This window comes from Echiichthys vipera (assembly GCF_963691815.1).
Source record: "Echiichthys vipera genome assembly, chromosome: 12".
NCBI lineage: Eukaryota > Metazoa > Chordata > Actinopteri > Perciformes > Trachinidae > Echiichthys > Echiichthys vipera.
The window spans coordinates 8,189,674-8,214,004 of NC_139837.1; the positions used below are offsets into that span (position 1 = coordinate 8,189,674).

General features: G+C 41.1%; 2 protein-coding genes across 2 annotated transcripts; both read right to left on the reverse strand.

Annotated features, from left to right (window-relative positions):
* Window positions 1–117: 117 nt before the first annotated feature.
* Window positions 118–9,340, reverse strand: gnmt (glycine N-methyltransferase). Its single transcript, XM_083923936.1, has 6 exons — window positions 9,001–9,340; window positions 6,510–6,637; window positions 6,205–6,318; window positions 5,827–5,969; window positions 3,690–3,811; window positions 118–2,208 (listed from the first exon to the last, which is right to left on the reverse strand). Exons 1-6 carry the CDS (start codon window positions 9,207–9,209, stop codon window positions 2,037–2,039), a joined length of 888 nt encoding a protein of 295 aa, XP_083780062.1. The 5' UTR covers window positions 9,210–9,340; the 3' UTR covers window positions 118–2,036.
* Window positions 9,341–18,941: 9,601 nt separating this feature from the next.
* Window positions 18,942–20,991, reverse strand: cd93 (CD93 molecule). The gene has a single exon (XM_083924507.1). The coding sequence runs from the start codon at window positions 20,904–20,906 to the stop codon at window positions 19,191–19,193; it is 1,716 nt and encodes a 571-aa protein (XP_083780633.1). The 5' UTR covers window positions 20,907–20,991; the 3' UTR covers window positions 18,942–19,190.
* Between the last annotated feature and the right edge of the window lie 3,340 nt (window positions 20,992–24,331).

A 24,331-nucleotide genomic window follows, 5' to 3' on the forward strand; every position in this document is an offset into this window, starting at 1 on the left:
CTGATCCTCTTTAAATTCAATTAGTATGAATCCCACCGCCACCACATGATACTGAAAATACAAATGTGACAATCAGGTTAGTTTTTTTATTTATTTTTTTATTTCATGCAAAAGTCCTTCAATAATCCTTTTTCATTATAAAATGTTGACACTTTTTTTCTAAGGCAACATAATAAGACTGCTGTGAAATCTCTACATAAACTTTCAAAGCAAACATCTAGCCAACATCTTACCACGTCCTGACCCTACTGTTGATTTTAATCACAAACTACCACGTACCAAACATGTAGCTCTACAAGAGGCACTGGCACAACACTTGAATGCACCGTGAGCTCTCGTTTGGGCAGACAGCAGGGAAAGAGCTCCTTTCTCATTCCAGTGAAAATCACTTTTTTAATTTGGTGTCAAAGCGAAAGCTATTTTGAACCTGGATAATACAGCAACATTATAATTATTCTTCCATTATTATTTGGGTAAACTCAATTTACTGTGCTGCACAAGTGAAAAAGATTCAACTTTCTGTCACTTTTGGAGCAACAGATTTCAAAGATGGAGCAGAAAACAACACTTTTCAAATATCTTTGGTTTATAACACAACTTTAAAGACCGTTGGATTGTTGTGTTGTTACTGTAATGCAACCATCTGCATTTGTAATCAGTTTTAGTACAGTCACTGGCTTTCTGAGTATTCCTAAAATGATTTATGGATCCTCAGTAGGACGAATAAGTGCTCACTCTCACTCCTGGCCTGTTGTACGTTCATTTGTGACCAGAACACGTAAAAGGCGGATTTTGGCTCAAATAACGTAAACATAAAATAGGAGACACTAGAGTCCTGTTAAACAAAATTGAAATTGCTACAACAAGTCAGATTCCTTTCAAATATGAGAAGTTGTTCTTCTCAAGAGCAGGCTTTGTTGTTTTTCAGCTTCAGAGAGGTCATTTAGCTGTGGAGCGGGAGGGGATTTGGAGAGGTGGCCAAGGACACTTCAGGGTGGAGGGTTGTTGATCGGACCGACAGTCAGGTACTGATTTGATCCAAACAGGTTAAATAGGCCTTTTCTTTTTAAAATAAGTTCAGGGTGAGTCACAATCGTCACTGTCTGTTCTCTGGTCTTATTCAAATGACATCCACCAAGGTGAGCACAATTCCTGTTTAACACGGGGGGGACCGCCATAAAAGTGATGCTAATGAACTCAAACTGCCTTCGTGCTGTGCCAGATTTGCCTGAACCTAAAGAAAGGCAGTAGGCCAGAAGGTGATTTGGTGTTTTGTTTTTCTTTCCAAGCTCCAAGATACAGTAATGTTATTCACAAAGCACAGATGCTTTATCTGTTTTTAAGACCCTTGTGGTAAAAATACAAAATATAATCGTCTAATATATCTTAGCGCTTTGTACATTACTGGTGATTAAGTGTTCCATCATGAGGAATATCACTGATGTACAGCACCATTTCCAAACATCCTCATGGCGGATGTCAAAGGAGGGAAGCAGGGAGGAGATGAGGTAAACACAAAAGCAGCACACGGCACATTGGGGAAATTCCAGATATGGGCAACTGTTAACAGTGGTCCGACACTTTTGGCATATATTTTTCAAACTAGCTTTGACCTTTCTGGACTGTTACTATTTGAAAGTTTTAGAAACACACTGTGTTTTACGTTTCACAGAGACATCACAATGTTCCCGGTAAAGCCAAACATTTTAGCATACGTCCCTTTACAATCATTACAAATTAAAACATAGCAAATTATATTAATTACAACTTTTGAGACCATAGACAAAAAAACAATCACTGATTATATATTATTACTACTAGCTACTGGCACTGCCATGCTTGTGTATGCTCATGAGTAACACAAACTATCATGATTTTAGTGCCAATATGCTTTTAAGATGAAATGTCTCTTAAAAACGTATTCAAATTGAATTTTACTCATATCTGGAGGACAGCAGTGGCATGTTCAGACTTAAAGAGGACAAAGAGCTATCATTTTCTTCGCAGTGTGTGTAGCAAGTTGGTGGGATGGGCTCTTAGGCGGTCTTCTTACAGACATGGATGAAGTAGCACGGGGCCTGGGACTTGCCGGGGACGTATGTCTTGAAATCTCCGTAGACGCTGTGCTCCATTTTGCCGCTGAAAGCCTCGTTCAGCAAAGCTGTAAAGCTCTCCAGACGGTGAGGGTAGTAGGACAGACGGAATTTACTGCAGAGGACAAACGGAGCATGCAAACATTGAAATTCCTCCAGCCACTCTTTAAAGGTTACTTGCTATTGTGTCTGACGTGTTTGGTGAGAGAATCCAACGACCTTGACTGTAAGGTATTTCAGAAAACAACATTATGAGAGTCTTCACAGGGGAAAAAAAGAGACAAATACCAAATATTCAAAGGGTCACACGTCATCTCTGTTATTATACCCTAACAAATGCATGTTTATGATGCCTGAAGAGCCAGTTATTTGATAATGCCAGAACATATAAAGCAAACAATGATGCTTGGGATGATTTATAAATGGTGTCATAAAGTTATTTATTTTATACTCATTCCTTATTTAAATGGTCAGCAATTTACTGATAATAAACACGTTTATATAGCTATTCATCTTGTTTTTATTGTTTTTTGTGTTCATTTCTAGAACTGGTAATATTCTTTCATAAACTCATTTGTTTAGGAAAGCAGCCTTCTGAGTACGTTTGCAGAGTCAGACCTGAAACACAGGGCGTACTCACACTTTCCATCTGTACTGTGCCCAAGCACGTTTCACGGGTAGAGTCTAGTTCGTTTGACCAGTGTTAGTGGCCGGTTTGGGAGAGGTGGGCTTTCGTAAAGCACGTTTGCACGTGTGCGAGCACGAGCGTGCGCACGTGTACGAGCATGTGTACGAGCATGCGCACGTGTACGAGCACGAGGTCTACGGCGGTTCTGACGTCATTTTATGTGCGCCTGTTCAGACAGAAAAAAGGACGTAGCATGTGCTGACATTTAAAACAATGGCGGCGAAAGGTTCACATTGGTGTGATGCGGAGGTGGAGTGTTTACTGCAGATTTGGTCGGATGAAAATATTCAAAAACAGTCGGACAAGATGCACAAAAACTGAGGTCTATGGAAAGATTTGTAAACAAAGTGACGCATCCCGATGACGTCAATCAATGCGTGTGACGTGTTACGGCGTGATGACGTATAGGCAGCAAGAAGCATTCGCCGAGGCCCAGGTAGTGTGAGTACAAACGGGCCTGGCCCGCAAGGGGAGAGGGAGGTGGGACAAGTACCCTAAAGCACGGGGCACGGGACGGATGGACAGTGCGATTGCGCCCTAAGAATCGTGCTTCACTTTAGAATGAGCCCTTCATATCTACATTGGGACATAGTGCTTCCACAGAGCCTGCCATGTTGCAACGCCATGTTTCTACAGTAGAAAACACTGGCTCTGGAGAGGGAAATTTGTTTTTTGTGTGACCTGAAGACCACTGTAGCATTGTGGACCGCTAGATGCCACTAAATGCTACACACTGCTCCTTTAATTTGCCAAAAACAGACATAAATGCCTGGTTATTTTATCTATTAGCAATGAATCAATTGATTCTCCAGAAACTGTGCAAGCAATATAAAAATCATACACTCATAGAAGGCTTGTTTTTTCTTCCCATAGTGTCCAGCCCTAATGCTGTGTGCGTGCTGACCTACCTGACTTCAGGAAGATTGTGGAGGGTAGCTTTGGGCACTTGGATGGTGTAGTCAAGAGTGATCATGTGGGGCTTATTGTTGACCCACAGCACCGAAGTGGAGATGTCCTGAGTTAGATCACTCTGCAGCGCAACACAAACACACATGAAACATGTCCATCAGCATTAGGCACCAAAAAAAACTTTTCTTCAGTAGTGAGTGAGCAGTGACTGAACAACACCAGGACTACCTCCTATTGTTAGAGTACAGGGTTGGAGATGAGAGCAGACTCTGGGATTACAGAGGTATCAGTAGTAGATTTTGCTCTAGCACACAGCTGTTGATTTAGTATTTCTATTTAGGCCTTCCAGCTGGTTAGTTTCTATTTTGGCTTGATTAAAGAATATGGAACTTGTTTTGTGGAGAAGTAATCAAATATGACTCATTGCTGTTGGCACCAGCAGTAATATCTGTATATTTCCATCTAATCTTTCTCCAAATTGCCAAAAAGATTGATAATAAATTGCAGGATTGGTTATTTTATTTAACTTAAGATATCAACACACTGTAAGCCATCATGGTACTAATAGTCAATGCAAATAAATGTGCATTTAGCTACAAAGTACTGTAGATGCTACATATTATTTTAAGCTACATAACATACTTTTCCAACTTTCCAAATTGGTATTTTTCTTTGGTACTCCGCATTTCCTTCTGTTTCTCTAGGACCACTTTCATAGAAAATCTCACAATATCCGGCGGTTTCTGGAGAGAGATTTAGGTCTTAAACTCAGCTGCTGCTAGGGATAGTGTAAAAATCCCTTGGTAAACAATTGTCTGTCCAACTCCTCTTCGCAAAACACTGAAGACTCAGATAGAGCAGGCATTAAGATTGAAAAGTTTTTGGACCGGTCAGGCTGAGGGCTTTGATCTTCTTTGATATCTTTCAGTAGTCTCTTATAACTGTGAAAACGTCTTTTCCATCTAAAAAAAAGCCTTTAACGCCGTTCTCTGCTCTTTCAATGAGGACATACTCTCCTGCTCTGATGTAACTGCAGCATCCAAGCTAACCTTTTAGGAGAAGCCATCGTTGTTTTGATCGGACAGTTGCCCATCATGTCGTCAGCACTTCCCCCAGCTACCTGCTCAACTACCAGTAGCTCCTCGCAGGTCACGGATTGTTCGGCTTAACTTTACTTGGAACACAAACACCGATACCCAAATCCGATATCAGTGCCCGTATTGAATAATTAGCTGGATTGATTTTTATTAATATCATACACACCAAGTTAATTAGGCTATTGTTTGTTGGGTTTCACGCAGTGCACTTTACATGAAAGTGTTATTTCTTTTTGCTGCTAATGTTCACTTTTTTAATAAATAATATTAAGTACATTTATATCTGTTAATTTGTTGCCTTTGTTTTAACATGGCTAGATGTTTATGTCAAGACTGATGCCTTCACTCACATGGCGAGGTATACGGTTCATTCATTCACCAACATAGGTGGTGATAGACAGATGATTTATCCAATCAGCAAACAGTATTCCCGCCTCAAGATCTGCAACCCAGAGTTCCCAGATGGATATGCAGAGCAAATGCGAATTATGCAAATCAATCCATCTGGCGGAGTCATGTTAAGAATGAGGTTGGATGGGTTACCAAATGATAAATCTAAATGTGAATTTTCACCTCTTTAAAGAAACATTCTCAACTCCATTAACTGGGTTCCCACGATGCAGAAAACAGTTATGGACTAGCAGAATTATGATACTGTAAAATGTGGAATATCTTGGAATTTGTTAAATCAGGGCTTTCCCCACCATTATAATCATTTACGGCATTTATGGGCTTCCGTCCTCTGCTTTCAGAGAGCCTCTTGGACTTGTGTCATGGGCTAGGGGCCCTCTGTGATGGCTACGTGATTGGAGCACTGAGGAATTTGATGCTCACAGCCAAATTTAGATCGGAACATCGATAGCAATTGAATATTTTTCTTTTTGAATCATTGAAGTTGTATTCATCCGCCACATGATTAGACACAACCGACAAAATGTGCTTAAATCGTAAAACACAGAACTCAGAAAATACAAAATAGGACAACGCAGAATCTGGAAATAAATCACCAAACTTGTCCCTAAATCAATTTGCTAAGTACCTTATAGTAGATATTTTTGCCTTGTGGCGCCCGACCGGTCTCCAGGATGAAGTCGTAATTACGGTGATCAATAATGAGGATCCCGCCTGGTCTGACCATACTGGCAATGTTCTGAAGGGCCAACTTCTGGTCACTCTGGTCCCCTGAGAGCAATAACATGATCATGCAGCATTAACGGGATAATCTTCAATTCAATCACGTGTGGATAAGAGATTATGTAAGTGGCTTGACATTGGTTGATAATTGGCATCAATTCCAGGATAGATTTTGGTTGGTTGGAGATGGTCTGGAAAGAATCAAATAGATCTCTGGTTCTTATTGTGATCCAGAATCCAGATTGATTTCTTATGTATGGACCTGTCCCTTTATCTCACACACCTTTAAAGTCTGGTAAGTGGGCGAATGAGTTGCCGAGGCAGATAACAGCGTCAAATCCAGGCCCTGGTTTCTGAAGGTCCTCTGGTAACGTCAACCAGTTGGCCTCTTCGATTACTGAGGATAAGAGGGGAAAGAACAGCCAAAGAGGAAAATATGAGGTTGTGTACACCGCAGCAATTTGATTTGACATGATCTAAAGTATCACACTCAGTTTATGCAATAAAGAAAATGAGTTAAATAACGTTCAAGTGTTCTGAACATTCAAACATGACAATTCAAGCTTAACCAAATGAAAAATGCCGTACCCCACTGGTCGAAAGCTGTTTCTTTTCTTCTCTCCCATCTTGACTTCAGAGCGTACTTGAGCATTTTGTCGCTGGCGTCCACGCTAGTCATATTAAAGCCCTCCTCCACCAACATGACGGAGTCAACTCTACGAAATGAAACACATGGGCTCTGTAAATACAAATTCATTCTGTATAAGAAGACAGCATAAATGTAATCCCTCAAAGTGGAACAAACGGCACTGCGGTTTGTGAGGAAAGTCACAATCCCTCAATGTTTGACAGATATAAAGAGATAACAGTGAGTCACTCGCCCTGCTTTTAGAGAGCCTGGCAGAACAACATGAACCCGAGCCAAAACACAGACTGGAATAGGGCTGTTACGTTTGGTTTGGACTCTCCTTGAGCTGATCAAATAGTGACGAAAAGCTACGCAAACATTCAAACGACACAAATTGATGCACGGCCCTTGTTAAGGAGCAACATCGGAGCGAAATTCATTACGCAATCTGGGGAAAAAAAACCTGCAATCATTAACAACTACTGGGTAACTGCAAGATAATATACAATAGCAAAGCAATACATCACAAAATACAGTGTGTATGTAGTAAACCAAGCAAACCAAAAGTAAGAATAGATACTACAAACTGTAGCTAAAATTAAACCTCATACTTGAGGCAACGTTTTGCACTTATGCAACATAGATCTCAGGTTGTACAAGGCAACAGAGTTCTCTACGGTTCAAATCGAGGATGAAGTAAAGATGATGATACTCTTTACTAAAAGCATGGTCTGCAGTTTCTGCTGCTCTTGCACAAGTCGCTGCTAAATCTAACGGCAGAACAACTGGAGAGCTCGGCATCACAGGCACATTTTGACAGCCAAAAATAGCGAGGCCATTTGTAACTTCATTCCACTGTGAGCGTGTGTACGTCGACCCGGATCGCCGAGCTGCTGACTGGGACACACTACTACTATACTAGAATCCGAGGTCAGAGTCTGTGTGCTAATTTCCCTCCACACTGGATCCCAGCAGCAATATGTGAGATATGATGATTTACAATGTCTATTTTTGAGATGCAAATGATTGTGGTGTTGACCAAGAGCGGAGAGTGTTGCGATAAAGATAATTAGCTTAGTGATGTTTACCAGCAAAATAAGAGTGGCTGTGGTGATGGTTTTTAGGTGATCAAAAAAAATACATTTCAGTAGTTCTGTTTGCAGATGGTTTAGCTGTTTTATTGGTTTTACATTAGATGACAAAATATGTGATAATTGCGCTTCGCCTGCACAACCTACCCCAGACAGAAAGACTAATTGGGGACAGGTTAAAGTATGTTGTTTTCTTGTCTGAGGTCAGCCAATGGCCTTGCTGATGTTCCAGTGCACAGATACACTATCAGCAGTGGTAAACATGGAACCAGTCAAAACTCCCTACAACAACCCAGAACCAGTCACACACGTGCACGCATGCAGGCACACACGCACACACACAGCAGCTAGCTCCCACTTCCACAAAAAAACCAGTAGCCTACATCCTCCATTCAGTAACCCTCTGTTTTATGTTTATTAGATGTGGTTCAAATGAATGTAACTGATGTCAAATGTAAAAAGGTTGATCTGCACAATAGCTCTTGTATCTTGAGGCTTCTGTGTTGTAGGCCATGTAAGCCTTCTTATTTGTAACATCAAACACTTTTAATCAACATGTCTCAGCTGCTCGTGGTGCCAGAGACAGGAACAAGCACAGTGGCTGGTGCAACTCTGCACTTTCATTCATCACTCTCTCGCCTAATCCGGATTTTGTTCAGAGTAAAAAAAGAAAAAGAGGGTCAGCAGTGGGTTGAAATTCCAGGAAAATCCAACTAACTAGGTTACCTATAAAGACAATTTAATTTAGGCTATTTATTATAGAACAAATATGCATCTTAATACTTTTACATAATGAATTATCTGAACCTCAAATGAACTATTTTATGCAGGATTGATTCTTCTTCCACTGTAAATGAGGCACATTTTTTATAAAACTAGACTCTGCTATGGAGCAGCTCAATCAGTACTTTCATGATCACACCCATTCACAACCCTGCTGGGTAATTATGATGAAAAAGTTGCTTCAATATGACTGAGACATTAAATATGCGAAATCATAGAAACATCATATGCTGTATAGTGCATAATTCCACTTCATAGACAACTTTGCACATCATTTGGCATTGCAGCTTTTCACAATATCACTTATCTTATGCTGTAGTCAGAGGAATTTTACATATTAAGTATATGTAAATAATGTAGACTTGATGCAAAGAACTAATGCCGAATTAAAGAATGGTTTATAAACATACAAAAACAGGAGTAAAATGTATGATTGGTATGTATGATTTTGGCTGATATACAAGGGTTATGCGTTAAATTCAACACATTTTCAATGGAGTTTGGTGAGACGTTCACTGCCCCACCAGCCCAGACTTAAACCCCTCACTGTAAAGCTGCAGAGTCGGCCTGACATTACCCTGTTCCGCAGGCTACATCCAGCACTCTCCGCACACCTTGCTCTTTCAGCAAAGACACCACCCAGCTTTTGTATTCCTGCGTCCTACTCTGCGTGTCTCCGATGTACAGCTCCCAGACCTTCGCTGCTTTGCCGTCGGCGTACTGGTCAGGGAGACCCTCGGCAGCCACACCGAGAGAGCGGGTCCGAAACACGCTGTCGACCGACATGCTGCTGCTTTTCTCGGGTGTTTTCTTGCGGCTTTCTCGGCAAACTGGTGAGATATTCAGCAACCTTACTGCTTTAAAATTGTATGGAAACGTGCTCCTTGTCAAACGTGTTGTCTCGCCACATGCTAGCCTTCACCAGGCTCCTGTTGTTGTTATTTATATGAGCAACGCCGGAGGGGGCAAACTTTAACCCAATGACACCGCGCCTTAAACGGACGCCTTCTTTCTGATAGGACGGAGCGAGGGGAGACGGTGCCCACTTCCGTGTTTACGTAGGCAGACGTCCCCGGCGTGAAACGTATTAGATGTTTAGGTTAGTAGGGACATGTTTGATGTCAGCCAGACTGCTGAATAAACACAGAGTTTGGACCCGGCCTGAAAGAAGGTGCTGCCCAAGTGGCTCAGGGCATAATATGAAAATGTTGTAATGTGTTTCTCTCCATCTCCTCCAACTCAAACATTTCATCATTCATCATTTTATCATGCACCCTGGAGACATTTCTTATGAATCATGAGTTTTACAAATTAACAGCAATGATGTAAGCAGAAATATAGGGTTTATTTGTAATTGTATTACACAACAGCAATAATCAGAATCTGCTTTAATGGCCAAGTGTGAACACATATAAGGGATTTGTCTCCAAGTTTTTGTTGCTCTCAATATACATGCACATAAACAGATATCCAAAAATAAGGATAACAAAATGAAAACAAAGGTAAATAAACAGTTGACTGCTATGTGCTACAGGTATAGTATGTACACTGGAGATCAAAATTAGAGAACGAATGATTAATTCTTCATTTATTCGGAAATATTCTTATTTTTTATTGTTCAGAATTCAGCTCTGGTTACACCACTTCCGTACTTGCATGTTTTTTTTTTTAGATTACCAAGGGACTTCAACAAAAATCTTTATTTTTTGAAAAAAGCAGTGAGCACAATAAGAGAACAGTGACCATTGTGTCAGAAGAGCCCCATAGAGGATCTCTGGAAAATCCTTGGCAACAAAGAGACAAAGAAACCCACTACAGTTACTGAACTGTGGAAGAGACTGAAGAAGAACGGACGCAGATCGAACCAGAGCAGTGTGAGAAACTAGTGATGTCCTGTGGGCGCAGATGTGCTGAAGTCATTCAAAGCAAGGGCCTCTACACTTCCTGTTCATTTTTTAATCCTATAGCCCGAAGAAAACAGTGTTTAAATCTTCTCTTCTGACACAATGGTTACTGTTCTCTAATTTTGCTCATGGTTTTTTCACAAAAAATAGTTTTTGTTGAAGTGCCTTGGTTATTTAAAAAAAAAAAACATGCTAGTAGAGCAGTGGTATAGCCACAGAGTATATTTTATCAAGTTCTCAACAAAATAAAAAAATAACAATATTTCACAATAAATCAAGTATTACTTTGTTCTCTAACTTTGATCTCAAGTGTATATCTTGACCAGGGCAGCTGTGACTACTATGTAGTTTACCACCACCATGTGTGTCTGTGTGAATGAACAGAACCTGGACTCTGTAAAGCGCCTTGAGCACTGAGAAAGACGCCATATAAAACTAAGCCATAATAATAATAATAATAATAATAATGATAATATATAGAGCATACAAAGCACAGAACACTGAAATTGTAAAAAATATGAGAATAATGCAATGGAGCAAAGTGCAAAGGACGTTGTATTACATAAGTAATTGTTAATGTAACGAGTTGCTTCATATACAGGAAGTTGTTGGATGTGAAAACATATATGGTGTATGCAGTAAAGCTTGTGTTCATATGCTAACAGGCAACATTTTTTAATCAAGTAATAATTATTAACCTTATTGCACAGCACTTCTCCAAATGCAGACTGCACATATCGTGGTGCAAGTACATGAACTCATGACAAAGAATAACATCTGAAACAAAACATTTTGCCAAAGAAGATGCATAAAACCAAAGTACTAATGAGAACAAGGCAACTTAAATGTAGCCAAACTACTTGTCTGCCGCTGCCACATACAAGACAACAAAACCTATTTTTTCTTTTCTGTTTTTCTTTTTTTTGTTCCTTTTCAAAAAAAGGGAACTCCTCCTGTTGTGATTGGCTGATCATGTTCTCAAAGGACCGTGTATTTACTGGCAGAGGTGAAGTCGTGTCAGCCACAACCGGAGCCATCCAGGTTAGGTTTGTATCACCCAGTCTTATCAACACTGCACTCCTACTTTACAATATGCTCTGTTAGTCACATAACACATCTATCAGGAGATCACAAACCACAGCAGAATGAGGTCACATGGCGGCCTCCGGATTCTCCAGTGCATGTTAGTGTGCAGAGCAGAGACTTTTTTTGTTGTGCGTAACCTTTAAAACATAGTTAAGCAATTGAGTTTTGTGTGTTTTTAGGGTTTGGCAAACAAACAATGTTCAAGCATGCCATTAAAACATTCTAAATGAGTAATACATATTAAAAAATTATATTGCAGGACAGGTGACGCTGCAAGGTTGGCACTTGTTGTCATGTTTTGATTTTGCCAACCTTACCTCACATGACCTGAATCCAACTGAGAGTTTTATTTTCAGAACACTAGAGTACAGGTCTCTTAGTCCATTATCAAGGGAGATATCATGATATGATGAATGTATTCATTCATTCATTCATCTTCAAGGGTATTCATCTTCAACCGCTTGTCCCTGTCGGGGTCGCAGGGGGCTGGAGCCGATCCCAGCTGACATCGGGCGTGAGGCGAGGTACACCCTGGACAGGACGCCAGTCTATCACAGGACACATAGAGACGAACACAGACAGACAATCATTCACACCTACGGGTGATTTAGAGTCATCAATTATTATAACACGTGCATTTCTTTGGATCGTGGGAGGAGACCGGAGAACCCGGAGAAAACCCACGAAGACACGGGGAGAACATGCAAACTCCACACAAAAGGGCCCCAGCCGGGATGCGAATCTGGAACTTTCTCGCTGGGAGGCGACAGTGCTAACCTCTAAACCACCATGTCTCCCAATACGATGAATTTATTGATATATTTTGTTCCTTTGAAACGTCCTTCTCTTTTCATCTGACCCTTTCTATACTGACCCGTTATTGACCTTCTGACCCCAACTCTAAGCCTAAACAAGCCCTTGCATAGTTGACTCAGCACCTCATTGTCACGGTTTCATTTTAAAGTACTGGGAAGCAGGGCCAACTCAATGAAAACGTGTCCCTGTCCTGATACTCCTTGACTGCAGTGGGACCTTATTCTTAATGAACTGGGCTGTGCTGTTCTGTAATCACTCTTTCCATGACTTATAGTATCATGGTTATGAAAGATAATAAACTAGTCTTTTTTTCAAGCACATTATGAGATTCCTGTCACAACTGATGTTCACCCACATTTTTTCTTTTTTTTTAATTGTGTTTGTTCATTCACAGCCTTGGCGCTTTCTCACCGATGATTACACACTGGAATTCCTGTTTAACAGCCGTCTTATCTGGACTGATTCTTTTCGAGGGAGAGAAGAGGAAACACTTATATAGACCCAGTGAGATAAAGGCAGCTCTCAATGATGGTCAAAGTTTCCCCTCCTGCAAGAATAGATTCTGGGAGTTTATAAACAGGATTTTCTAGGTCATCTCAGGAGTGATTTGGTTCACCATTTAACTTGTGTAAACTCAAGTTAGTCCCTGTTAGGGTCTCATTTGCACTAATGGTGTCATATTAACAGGCAGACTTTTAGTGCTCTTTGTTTCCATAACCAAAGGGACTGTTTAGATATTGATTATTGGTGGAGGGCTATCAATAAAATAGGTCTTAACAGTAACATCTAGCGGCAGCTGTAGGGAACTGCTTCATGATATACCTAAAGTTAACACTGTGATAGTGTATCCAGTCACTTTGTCAACTGCCTTTAGTTAGCAGATCTCATCTCATCTCATCTTCATCCGCTTATCCGGGGTCGGGTCACAGGGGCAGCAGCTCTAGCAGGGGACCCCAAACTTCCCTTTCCCGGTCCACATTAACCAGCTCTAACTGGGGGATCCCGAGGGGTTCCAAGGCCAGTGTGGAGATATAATCTCTCCACCTAGTCCTGGGTCTTCCTCGAGGCCTCCTCCCAGCTGGACGTGCCTGAAACACCTCCCTAGGGAGGCGCCCAGGGGGCATCCTTACTAGATGCCCGAACCACCTCAACTGGCTCCTTTCAACGCAAAGGATCAGCAGCTCTACTCCGAGTTCCTCACGGATGGCTGAACTTCTCACCCTATCTCTAAGGGAGACTCCAGCCACCCTCCTGAGGATTCCCATTTCGGCAGCTTGTACCCGCGAGCTCGTTCTTTCGGTCATGATCGTTGATTCAAGTTAGCAGATGTGTGACTAAATTAACAAAGAGAGGACTGGTTCAGGGTGTCATTGACGGAGCGGTGATGATGATGATGATGATGAGGATGATGATGATGACGACGATGATCTGTTCTGATGTTTTGAAGGATCATGGGAAGCATCAGATGAAGAGGGAGAGGGATCTACTTAATTACCCATCCAGATAAAAAGAGACAATGTCCAGGAAAATATAAAAAAAACCTCCATTTCCACAGTTCTGTAAAACTGTACAATTATGTATATGAAGAGAGAGAGAGAGGAACTGATCGCCCTCCCCTGGTTTGGGCTTTTGAGCTGTTGTTTTACATCTTTTTCCCTCATAAAAGGCGAGAAAGCGATTGCTGCAAGACTATCCTAAGATTTCAAGCACCAACACTGCATTTGCAAACAGCTGGTGGAATGCTTTAGGGTACGAAACAAGAAGTGAGTACTGTTTGTTCAGTAGGTAAAACATTTTTAGTGGCAGGCAGGTAATTCAACAGGCAAATGACAAAAAAAAAAAGTGTCACATGCTATTCTGAGTGCAACTGAAGCTGAGACTGAGCCAGAGCCGTGACTGGTACCACTGGTCAGCAGAGACCAGCTTTGTTGGAAATAAGATGCTAAACTGTTCTTTTTTTGGCTCTTTGCCTTTATTATAGTACAGCTGAATATTGAGAGGAAATGGGGAACTGAGAGAGAGATAGGTCGACATGTAATAAAGAGCCAGTCTAATGTACCTATATCTATGTATCTGATTATAAATTTCCTTACTTGTGTATCTCTTCGGTGGAGACACACACACTCATAGATCACAGCATGGTCATTTACATGCGTGTCTGTGTGTGTGTGTGGGGGGGGCTTTCTCACCTGTTTGGACTGCGAGTTTACGGCAATGCCTGGTAGTTATCTGTAGCTGACTGACAACACAGTAACTTACAGTAAAGAAAACTGCTGCAAATCCCACTGTCATGCAGTGCACAGCTCAGAGTCAAACCCTGGCCACTGCGGCGAGGCCTTCCAGCCTTTGTATGAGGGGTGTCCGCTATACCGCTGAGTCACCGGGCGCCCCCAAGTTACTAAACTGTAACAGTTTAGCAAGATTTTACTTTACAACCAACGGTTGACCAAAGTGCTACATGTCCACGCAATACAATACAGTAAGAAAAACACATGAAATACAGTAAACAGGTGTCTTGATCGGCCTGAGTTGAAAGCCAGGGACAAAAAGGGTGGGGCGTCTGGGCAGATCTAAAAGCACCTACAAGATGCTAAACTCCAACACTCTGCATTGTTGTACTGCAGCAAACATACAGGCATATAGGACTTCAATCCCCAGAAGTAGCAAAGGCATAATGGACTCTAGGACTTTATTCTGTCGGATAATAAATTGAATTTATCATCAAGTTGCACTAAAAATGTTTGCTGATGATAATGTATATTCTGAACTGATTGCACTTTGAGACACACATTTTTGAATTTCAGTTTTGGAAATAAGGCAGATTCAATGGAAAATTGTAACCAGATGATAACATTTAACTTCACAAACATGACGCCATAGACCTTTAATATTGGATTATACAGAAGACAAATGACTTGTCATAATAAGAAAGGTGTTAACATTAAAGGACCTGTTCTATGCAAATATCCCTGTAAGTCATGACGACAGTGAGACCAGGAACCAGGAACCATTTCCCCCCACTTTTTAAAAATTGCTTATTATTTAATGTTACTTTAAATAATTGAGCACAGATGTAAATCATTTTAGTATTTGTTTTCTGTGCCTTTCCTAATGTGACAAAATGTCTTCCAAGAAAAACAGCCTATTTTGTTAGGTAAAATATTCCAGCTCTCCCAGTATTGTAATGAGCGATCATTTTTTCATCAAATAATCATCAACAACACGAGGATTCACTAGAAAGAAGCTTGCACATCTTTGAGTATATGTGCACTTATGTGACTGTTTCTTCCCCTTTCTCAGCAGTTGGTACAAACAAACAGTAGATGGCGCTCAAAGAACAAGAATGATGATAGCAAAGTTATGAATGACTTTAATTTCATGTCATTGTACATAATGAACACAAAATGACACATGGCTTTATTGCCCCTTACTTCAAAACTCATATTTTACAACAGTTTAAATGCATTTGCACACAATATAAGTCTCTGTGCTGAAAATAACACAATTTATACATTTACTTTGACAGTTGAAGGATTCGGCACCTTCCAGGAGGATTTCCATTTTGTGAGACTTGTCTTAACTCAATGACCCAGACAGTTGCTGACTGTTTATCTGACAGTTTTACTTAATAACTGCTTTGTAGATAGGCAAGGCAAGGCAAGGCAACTTTATTTGTATAGCACTTTTCATACACAAGGCAGACTCAAAGTGCTTCACAGCACAACATGTCATGAATTAAAATGCATTACAGAAAGACAAAGAGAGACAATAATAAAAACAGTGCGGACGTTAAAAGTGCAAAGGTTTAGCAGAAAGCTAATGTGAAAATAAAAGTTTTCAGTTAAACATTTTACTTATGAAACATATATGCTGAACTCATTGAGTGAACTGCAACGTACAGTAGTATTCTAACATCCCAGGGTTACCTACAACATGTTGATATGCCATTTATGTTAATGCAACAATTGCATTTTAATTATGAAGAACTGAGTGGCCTATGTACTTCTTAAAGAACTACTTAAAGTACCCCCACTTCATTTCAAATGTATTCTTATCAATGAATGTTATTCATATTTTCTACTGAATTACCTTAAGCAGTTACTCACAAGTAGTTTATTCTGGGTAGCTACTTTTTGCAGCCATCTGAAAAATGTGAACTCTAAATGCTAAAGCGACCAGAGGAGTTGCTAATGATCATTGACTGAAATCAACACTCAGCATTGTCCACGGGAGCAGACTGAGCAGTAGACTGCTGACTGGAGTTTTGTTCTCTGGACTTCTGACGCTTAACAACATAAAACCTTGCAAGAACTATAAACACTGCCACAACCACAACAACAAATATCCATATCCAGATAAGTCCACCAGTATGTAGTGAAGAACCTTTCAGTGTATGATTTTTGCCGGTTTGTTTAAAGATAGGAGTTGTGACAACAAAACTCTCATTTCCCTCTGCTTTGATGCATTTCACTTGGTCTTTCAGAACAAATCCCTTTCGGCAAGAGCACACAAAACTTCCAAAAGTGTTTTTACACTCCTGATCGCATCCATAATTCAAACATTCATCAATGTCCTCGCAAAATTTATTATCAATTATAAAGCCTTCAGGACAGAAGCATGTGCTTTCGGTGTTTCTCTGACATACCGCAGGGCATTTCTGTTGTGCACAGTGCAATTTGCACCGCCTGGGGTTCTTGCTGTCTGGGGCATATCCTCTGAAACATGAGCATATATAACCTTCTTTTACATCCGTGCATAAGTGCTCACAGGGACCATCTGAACAGCGTTTAGAGCTCTGGATGACTTTTGGATCGGATAATTCTCGTGCCTGGCATGCATCTTTGTGCTTTGTTCTACACAGAAACCCATCAGCTTTGTCCGAGCACGGCCTCTCTGTCCACTTTTGGTCATTTGACAGTGACACACAGCGTGGAGAGCAGCTTTTTACACTGTCTTTCCAGGTGCTGAATGATGGAATAAAGCTCCTGTTCACAGTACCAGAAGTCCACTCATAGCCTCTCAATGGAGCTGAAAGGTTGCTGCAGGCGGCAACTGGTAAACGTAGCCCAATCCAGTAGGTTCCATACAAGTCTTGACTCAAAAGGTCAAGGGTGCCCTCATCTGTCTCAGACTGAAATGTCATTAGCTCTCCGTTGCTGTGTCGGCATGCTTCCTCAGCTGTTGAAAAATCCACTCTGTCCTGGTTTATAGTAATGCAGTCACTGCCTGTACAAAAAGGCCTACAGACACCAGCCTGCTTCATCCCAAATCCTGTCTTAATAGACAAGGAAAAAAACAGTAACATCAAAATAGTCATTTTTGTTACCTTCACTGGCACTGATTCAGTCAGTTGCAAGCAGGTCATGATGGCGTGCAGTCATCTTGTAATGTTGGCTGACTAAAGTTATGGAGAATTTAGAGCCTGGGGCTACCTACTCCGGAAGCAACACCCCTCTGGACAATGACAGGGTCAAAGACAGGAAGGAAATCAGATAGAGTCGGGATCCTGGCTTTTTCCAAGGCAAGCACTGCCATGATGCAAAAACAGGAACCAAATCCTATTCATATGTCAGAACAAACAATTTATTTAGTTTTTGTCTCATATCATTTATTATCATCACATAAGAAACAGTGTCTTGATTCGATACGTACATGTGTTTTAAATTACCTTATATTTACACCAGCATCAGATGTGCAAACTCCATTCAGTTAAAAAATAAAGTTAAAAGGGAAAATCAGTTATTGCAGGTTTAAATAGACAAACTGGGCTGTTTTCTGACGCATTGAAAAGTTGACTTTTTAGCGATATGCGTTGTTCTTACAGCCACACGACAAAAATATTATAGAATATTATGCATTACTGCAGATTAAACTACCCGACAGTATATAAAGGAGCTAAAATGAGCCCCACCTGAAACATCTACAGAATCATTAAAACACTGACAGAGAATATTTGACTGCATGTTGAATACTTTTACATTTACTTTCAGCACTGCGGATGATGATGGATGATGATGATACTTGCATAATTTTACACTAGAAAGGTTTTGAATGCAGGACTTTTACTTTTAGTGGAGTATTTTTTCAAACTGTATACATGTTATTCCTATGCTCTAAGACTCTCCAAAATATTCGGAAACATGAACAATTCTCTCCAAAATCCAAAAAGTGCTAAAACTCAAATGTATAACATCATCAAGTATAAAGGGTGGAGCTGCTCCACAGACAATGAACTGTGAAAGACTTTATAGATGACACTGAGAGCACCAGGGAGTATATGGAAACATTTTGTGCTTCACAATGGACACAACACTACAATAGATTAAAGCTCATTTGGGTATAAAAAAAGAAAACAAACAAAATCAGTTTCCCATTCATTGTCTATGGAGCCCCTTCCAAATGTTATACTTGATGAAATCACAAGTTTAATTTACTTACTCTTATTCTTACTGTCATCACTTTATGGCTTTGAGAGAGACAAGCTCATGTTCACAAATATTGATTGAACTTTTCAGGTCATGGGAAGTAAATTTAGGTTGTTCCCCTTTAGTAAATGATCTGAACTCAAACATTTATATTTGTCAAATCGCAGGAAATAGATAAATGCAGAAAATAGATAAATTACAAACTTAGCTCACTGAGTTTAACATTCAAATGTTCACTTTCACCATCACACCCTGGTACAACTTTCGCCGTTAAACTCAAATCAAAACCTTCTGGAATCATCTGACACCAGGTCCAAACTATCAGTTCACACTCAGTCACCCTCAGTGTACAGAGCACCAAGACCTTTGCGTATTTACACTTTGCTACTTCTTCCCAAACTGACCATATATTTTTTGATATGTGATTTGATATGTCGTGTTTTTTTACAACAACAGATAGCCTAGCCGAGAGAGGACATAAATTACATAAATAAACATGATAATCCATGTAGAAAGTCTTCTCCATTACTACCAGGTCATAGGTCATCAGTCAAGATGGACTCATATAGTTTCTCTAAACGTGGATCCAAACCAGAGGACACCCAACAGTAGCCATCAGTGGTGTTTTTTTTCTTGGCTTCTTTTTTGGAGCGGCTGCATCGAAAAATCGCAATAGCCAGAGTCACTGCGACCAAAGCCATCAGGGGAATGACTGAACCAAGGACGCAGATGATAACCCTGGGATTCACTGTCTTGGCGAAACTTGTCACCAAGGATGTGTTGCTCTGCTGGTCGCTGTGCGTAACGTTCGCCAGGTCTGGAAGAGGTGGGTCGGTGTGAGGGGACTGGTGCTGGAGCTCGACTGTGGTTCTGCTTAAAGACTCTGTGAAGTTTTCTTGAGTTTCCTCCTCACCTGGGTCATCTGATGAAACAGCTGACGTTTCTTTCGTGTCTTGAGCGCAAGTCAATCCATCGGTCTCTGTGTGGAAGCCTTGCGGACAGGTGCACAAGAAGCTGCCTATGTTATTGACGCATTTGAACTGACAGAGATTACTGACACATTCGTTAATGTCTAAACACGAGTGGCCATCCTTGGATAAAGCGAAGCCCTCGTTGCAGTAACAAGAGAAGGATCCAATACTGTTCAAACAGCCGTGCTCGCATCTTGTTTGCGCGCACTCATCCACATCACTGCATCTACCATCAACCATTTCATAGCCACCTTTACAGGCACACGTGTAACTGCCCTGCGTATTCATGCACAAATGATGCTCGCAGGCTGTTAACTGGCACTCATCTATGTCAGAGCAGTTGCGTTGGTTTGCATCTAGTTTGAACCCATCTGGACATTTGCAGGAATACCCAGACTCCCCCTTTACGCACTGATGCTCGCAAAGGTCATCGCTGCACAAGTCTTTCATCCTGCAAGTGAGTCCATCCTCATCCAGGTTGTAGCCTTCTTTGCAAAAGCAGTGAACCTCATCTTCATCCTGGCGGCACAAATGTCCACATCCGCCATTGTTCATCGCACAACTTTGCTTTCCTGTTTTGCAAAATGGACCTGGTACAGTCCAACGATAGACGTCGTCCTCCCCCATGCACACAGAGTATTGATTCTGTTGGTCACCACATGAAATATCAGCAAATGTTCCCAGCGGGAATGATTCCATTTCATTTCTTTGTGGCTCTTCTGAGAAGGGTGCTGTGTAGACGATTTGTCCAGGCCCTAACAGAGCCAAAGGTTTGCACATTCCCTTAAAATAAAATTTACAGGCATAAAAAGCAGGGCTTTTGCAAGTTCCAGCAGTCCATTTCAGTTGGTTCTGACCTGCAGTGTGATGAACCTTCACACATCTCTCCTCTGTGCATGTGGTGAGAGGTTCTTTTTCCCAGTTGGAGTACTGGGAATCTTCCTCCCCAGATACCCACCTAAACCCCCTGAGGGTCTTGTCAGCTGACACACAGTCCCCCCTGTGTAGTTTTAATGCGATCCAAATTTTCAGCGCCTGACGTTGTCTTTGGACCTGTGAGAGCAGCAAGCGCAGCACATCCTCTTCTTCTCCGTCTCTGACCGTCATCAGATAACCTCCATTGTGGACACAGTTCTGACGGGCCTTCTCAAAGCTCAACCTGTCCATATGCAGCGTGAAGCAGGCGTTGGAGTTGCACAGCGTCTCATGTTCAGCTCCAGATGAACTCTCAAAGCTGTTGATGAGCTGCAGCAGAAAAATCCACAACATAATCCACAACATAATAGAGATCCACGAATGAGCTGATATCCAGAAGGTCCCTGGGAGATTCTGGGGTGAAAAGTGACCAATATGTGGTTGTCCATTCGTAGCCAAAAACAAGTGCTGTGGGTCTGAGACTAACATTCATGCTCATGCATCCTGTTTGGGCCACAAACTAAAGACGGAAACCATGTTTAGCAGCAGTTATGGGTTCTTTCTTTCTCCCCCGCTGACCAGTTCCGTTTTGAAATAAAAAAAACAATGGGCGGCTCCTCAGTGTTTTGACTGCTTCTCCAGATGTCTCCGGCCCCAGCAGGCTTTAGGCGTTTAAGCTGACTCCCTTGATTGTGGTGCCTTACAATACATGAATATGCAGGGGTCAGAGCCTCAGAGACACTTTGACATTACAAATGGACGCTGTGGATGGATGCACAATAGCTACAGGAGGTAATGATCCTGGAACCTTCGCTACACTGCTGCCACAGAGACTAGTCCATACACTTGATTATTTATAAAAGTTGTATTAATATCATCCATTGTTTAGTATGTTGAATCGTTGACTGTACTGATTGTGGCTCTAACTGAGTGATCATTAATAAAGATACAACTTGAAAAATGATTCACTTCTGTGGAAGGCTCAGTTTGAGACTCTATTGCAGCAGGAGATAAGGTAGGAATTCATTTCATAAATAGTGGTACGGAGCCTGCATTGTGGGAATTATGAGTCATGATGTGTATACAAACAAACAAAATAGAGGTGAATCTATGATTACTCACCCAAATGAGTCATCAAATCAAGGCATCCTTTGTTTTTGTTTCAATAATCTCCTCATATTTACCTTAAATGAATACATACATAAAACAGAAACAATGCACTTTACTTACCCTTTTCTTTCTGCTTCTGTATTCAATGTTTTGTGTGGGTTTTGCCCTTCAGGTAACTAGACAGTCATGCAAACACAACTAAATAACTAAAATAGTGAGGTCTAAAATATTGTGGCACTGTGTACACTTGTGTATCACCTGTGTGTGTTTAAGTAGCCTGAATGGACGGATTTGGATGGAAAGTGCCGAGGAAATTTCACGTGAATCCAGACAACATTTCCTGTGTTTGTTTAAACACAGGAAATGCCACAAATACAATCACAGGAAGTAGAGTAAGACACCCCTCCACTCACTGAGCTCACCCTCAAAACAGATTCTTCCAATATGAAATTGCTATCAGGTTAAAACCTTATCCGCTGTCAGTCTTTAAGGAATCCCAGAAAAGGTGAAATCATTAAAATCCTATGGTGGTTTCTATAGGTTCCTACTAGAGCCTGTTTACGTGCTTCAATGAAATAAGAACCCACAATTTTTCTCATACTGTCAGAATATACCTGTATTCACCCTCTCTCTCAATGTAAGGTTATAGACGAATCTGGCCGTTTGTGTGTTTTCGCCATGTAGCTGCTTCACCATTACAGCGGGGGCGTCTCCCCCCAGTATGTGCACGCATGAGCTGTCTTTATAGGTGTACCTCTTCTACTTTTACCTGTACTTTTTATGCAGCATTACTTTAGACAATGATGTAGAGGAAGTCAACAGCAGTGGGAAACTTCAAGTTTGGAAAAAAACTGAATGCAAACTACACAAACCTTTACCTCATGACGAGTGCCCCTGCCTGAGGCCTTACAGTCTATATATAGACTATAAAAAATGGACGTAGCCTCTCCGTCGGGGCCCGTTCTCTCAACTTTATCCAATCGTACTCGCCTCTGGGAGTCGCCATCTTGTCAGAATTTGACTCTGAGCTAGGCTAACAGAACACGCTGCTAGATAAACGGGAGTGGGAGTCAGTGTTGAGATTTTTTTCCAGGATCAGGAGGGAACAGGAATCATATTTTAAATTTTGTAACGGGAAAGGGAATTTTTAGAGGGTAGAGACTGACACAGCACTCCGTCTCTCTAGTGCACTCACTCCTGTGTCAGTCTAGAGGAAAACACACCGGCCAGGGAGTCAAGTGCAGGCAGCATGTATGATCTTTGATTTTCAACACAGTATCATGCCCATAGACTTGCTAAACTAAACTACTTGTCTCTTTAAAGAGTGTTGCTGTTATCAGTTTTGTGATTGACGGCTCGGCATGAAAGGAACTCGTTTTAGAGATTTTTGGCGCGATCTGTTGTTGTGACTTTAGACCTTTTGAAAGATATAAACATTCCTACTTTATTTCCTGTTGCAGTGTATGTGAATGACATCAGCTGACAGCAAGTTGCCTAGTAATTGAATTCTGTGGAAAAGGTCTATATATTGATTGACATGTACTCACACTGTGACTCCGTGACTGTGTAGACTTTTTCAATGGAATTCCATTGCAAGGCAACAGGCTTGGCCCTTGTTAACTTCCTGTAAAGTTATTCACATGAACTGCAACAGGAAATAAATCAGGACGGTTTTGGCCTTTTTTTGTTTACATCTTTGAAAAGGTCCAACGCAGCAGTGCCGTGTTCCCTGTTGTTTGAAAAGATCTGAGTTGTAATTGTCATTTTACCTCTTTCTATCGATGAAAAATATGTCTAACTGATGAAAGAGGGCGTTACGGTGTTACGTCAACCTTTACAGTCGGATAGAAGCACTTACTGGGCCTTTAAAATCTTGACACCGAAAATATGACGACCCCCGTTTTTAAGGCGGATGTCCAGAAAAAAACAACAACACTCTTTTATTCGGGAGTATACTGGTTTTTAGTTGTGACATCACAACCCTACAGAAGTCCTGGCGGCTCGTTTGAAGACATCGTTTCTGAATGGGGCTGTGTGCATTTCTCTGTGGATTAAGTGTCTGTGTCGGACATGTTACAGCATGTTAGTATAAATCATTTCTGCAGCAATTTGTTCAATTTTATTGGGCTATTAATCCAACAATGTCTTGTGTGTCAAATTACAGCGAGACTATTGGACTCAGTGAGCTTCAGAGGTGCTGGTAGGCGGGTTTTGTTACTTATGGACAGAACAATGCTAGTGTTTTTTCTCCTGTATCCAGATTAAACTGGCAGCTGGCTGTACCTACATATTTACTGTACAAACACAAGAGTGATGTCAATCTTCTCTCCACTCGAAAGCAAAATAAGCTCTCTGAAAATCTCAAGCTTTTCTTTAAAAAAAACAAAAAAACAGCATCATGGGTTAGGCCCATCAGTAAGCAACGTCTCTGCCACTGACTTCTGGGGGCAGTTTATACGACCTACACCAGCGGATTTCTGTGTGCGTCTTTGGTCCTGTATGAGATTTGACTTATGAAGAGGTATGTGCTGCAGGTTGCCAGACTTCACCTTTAACCTGTCAGCTTTTATAGGTCGGTTTTTACTGAGCTGTCTTGGGGTGTGCGTTCTTATTGATCTGTGTGTGAGGCTTATCTGGAATAGGAGTCCCATAACCCCTGTTCGCTGATAACACGAGTCAGG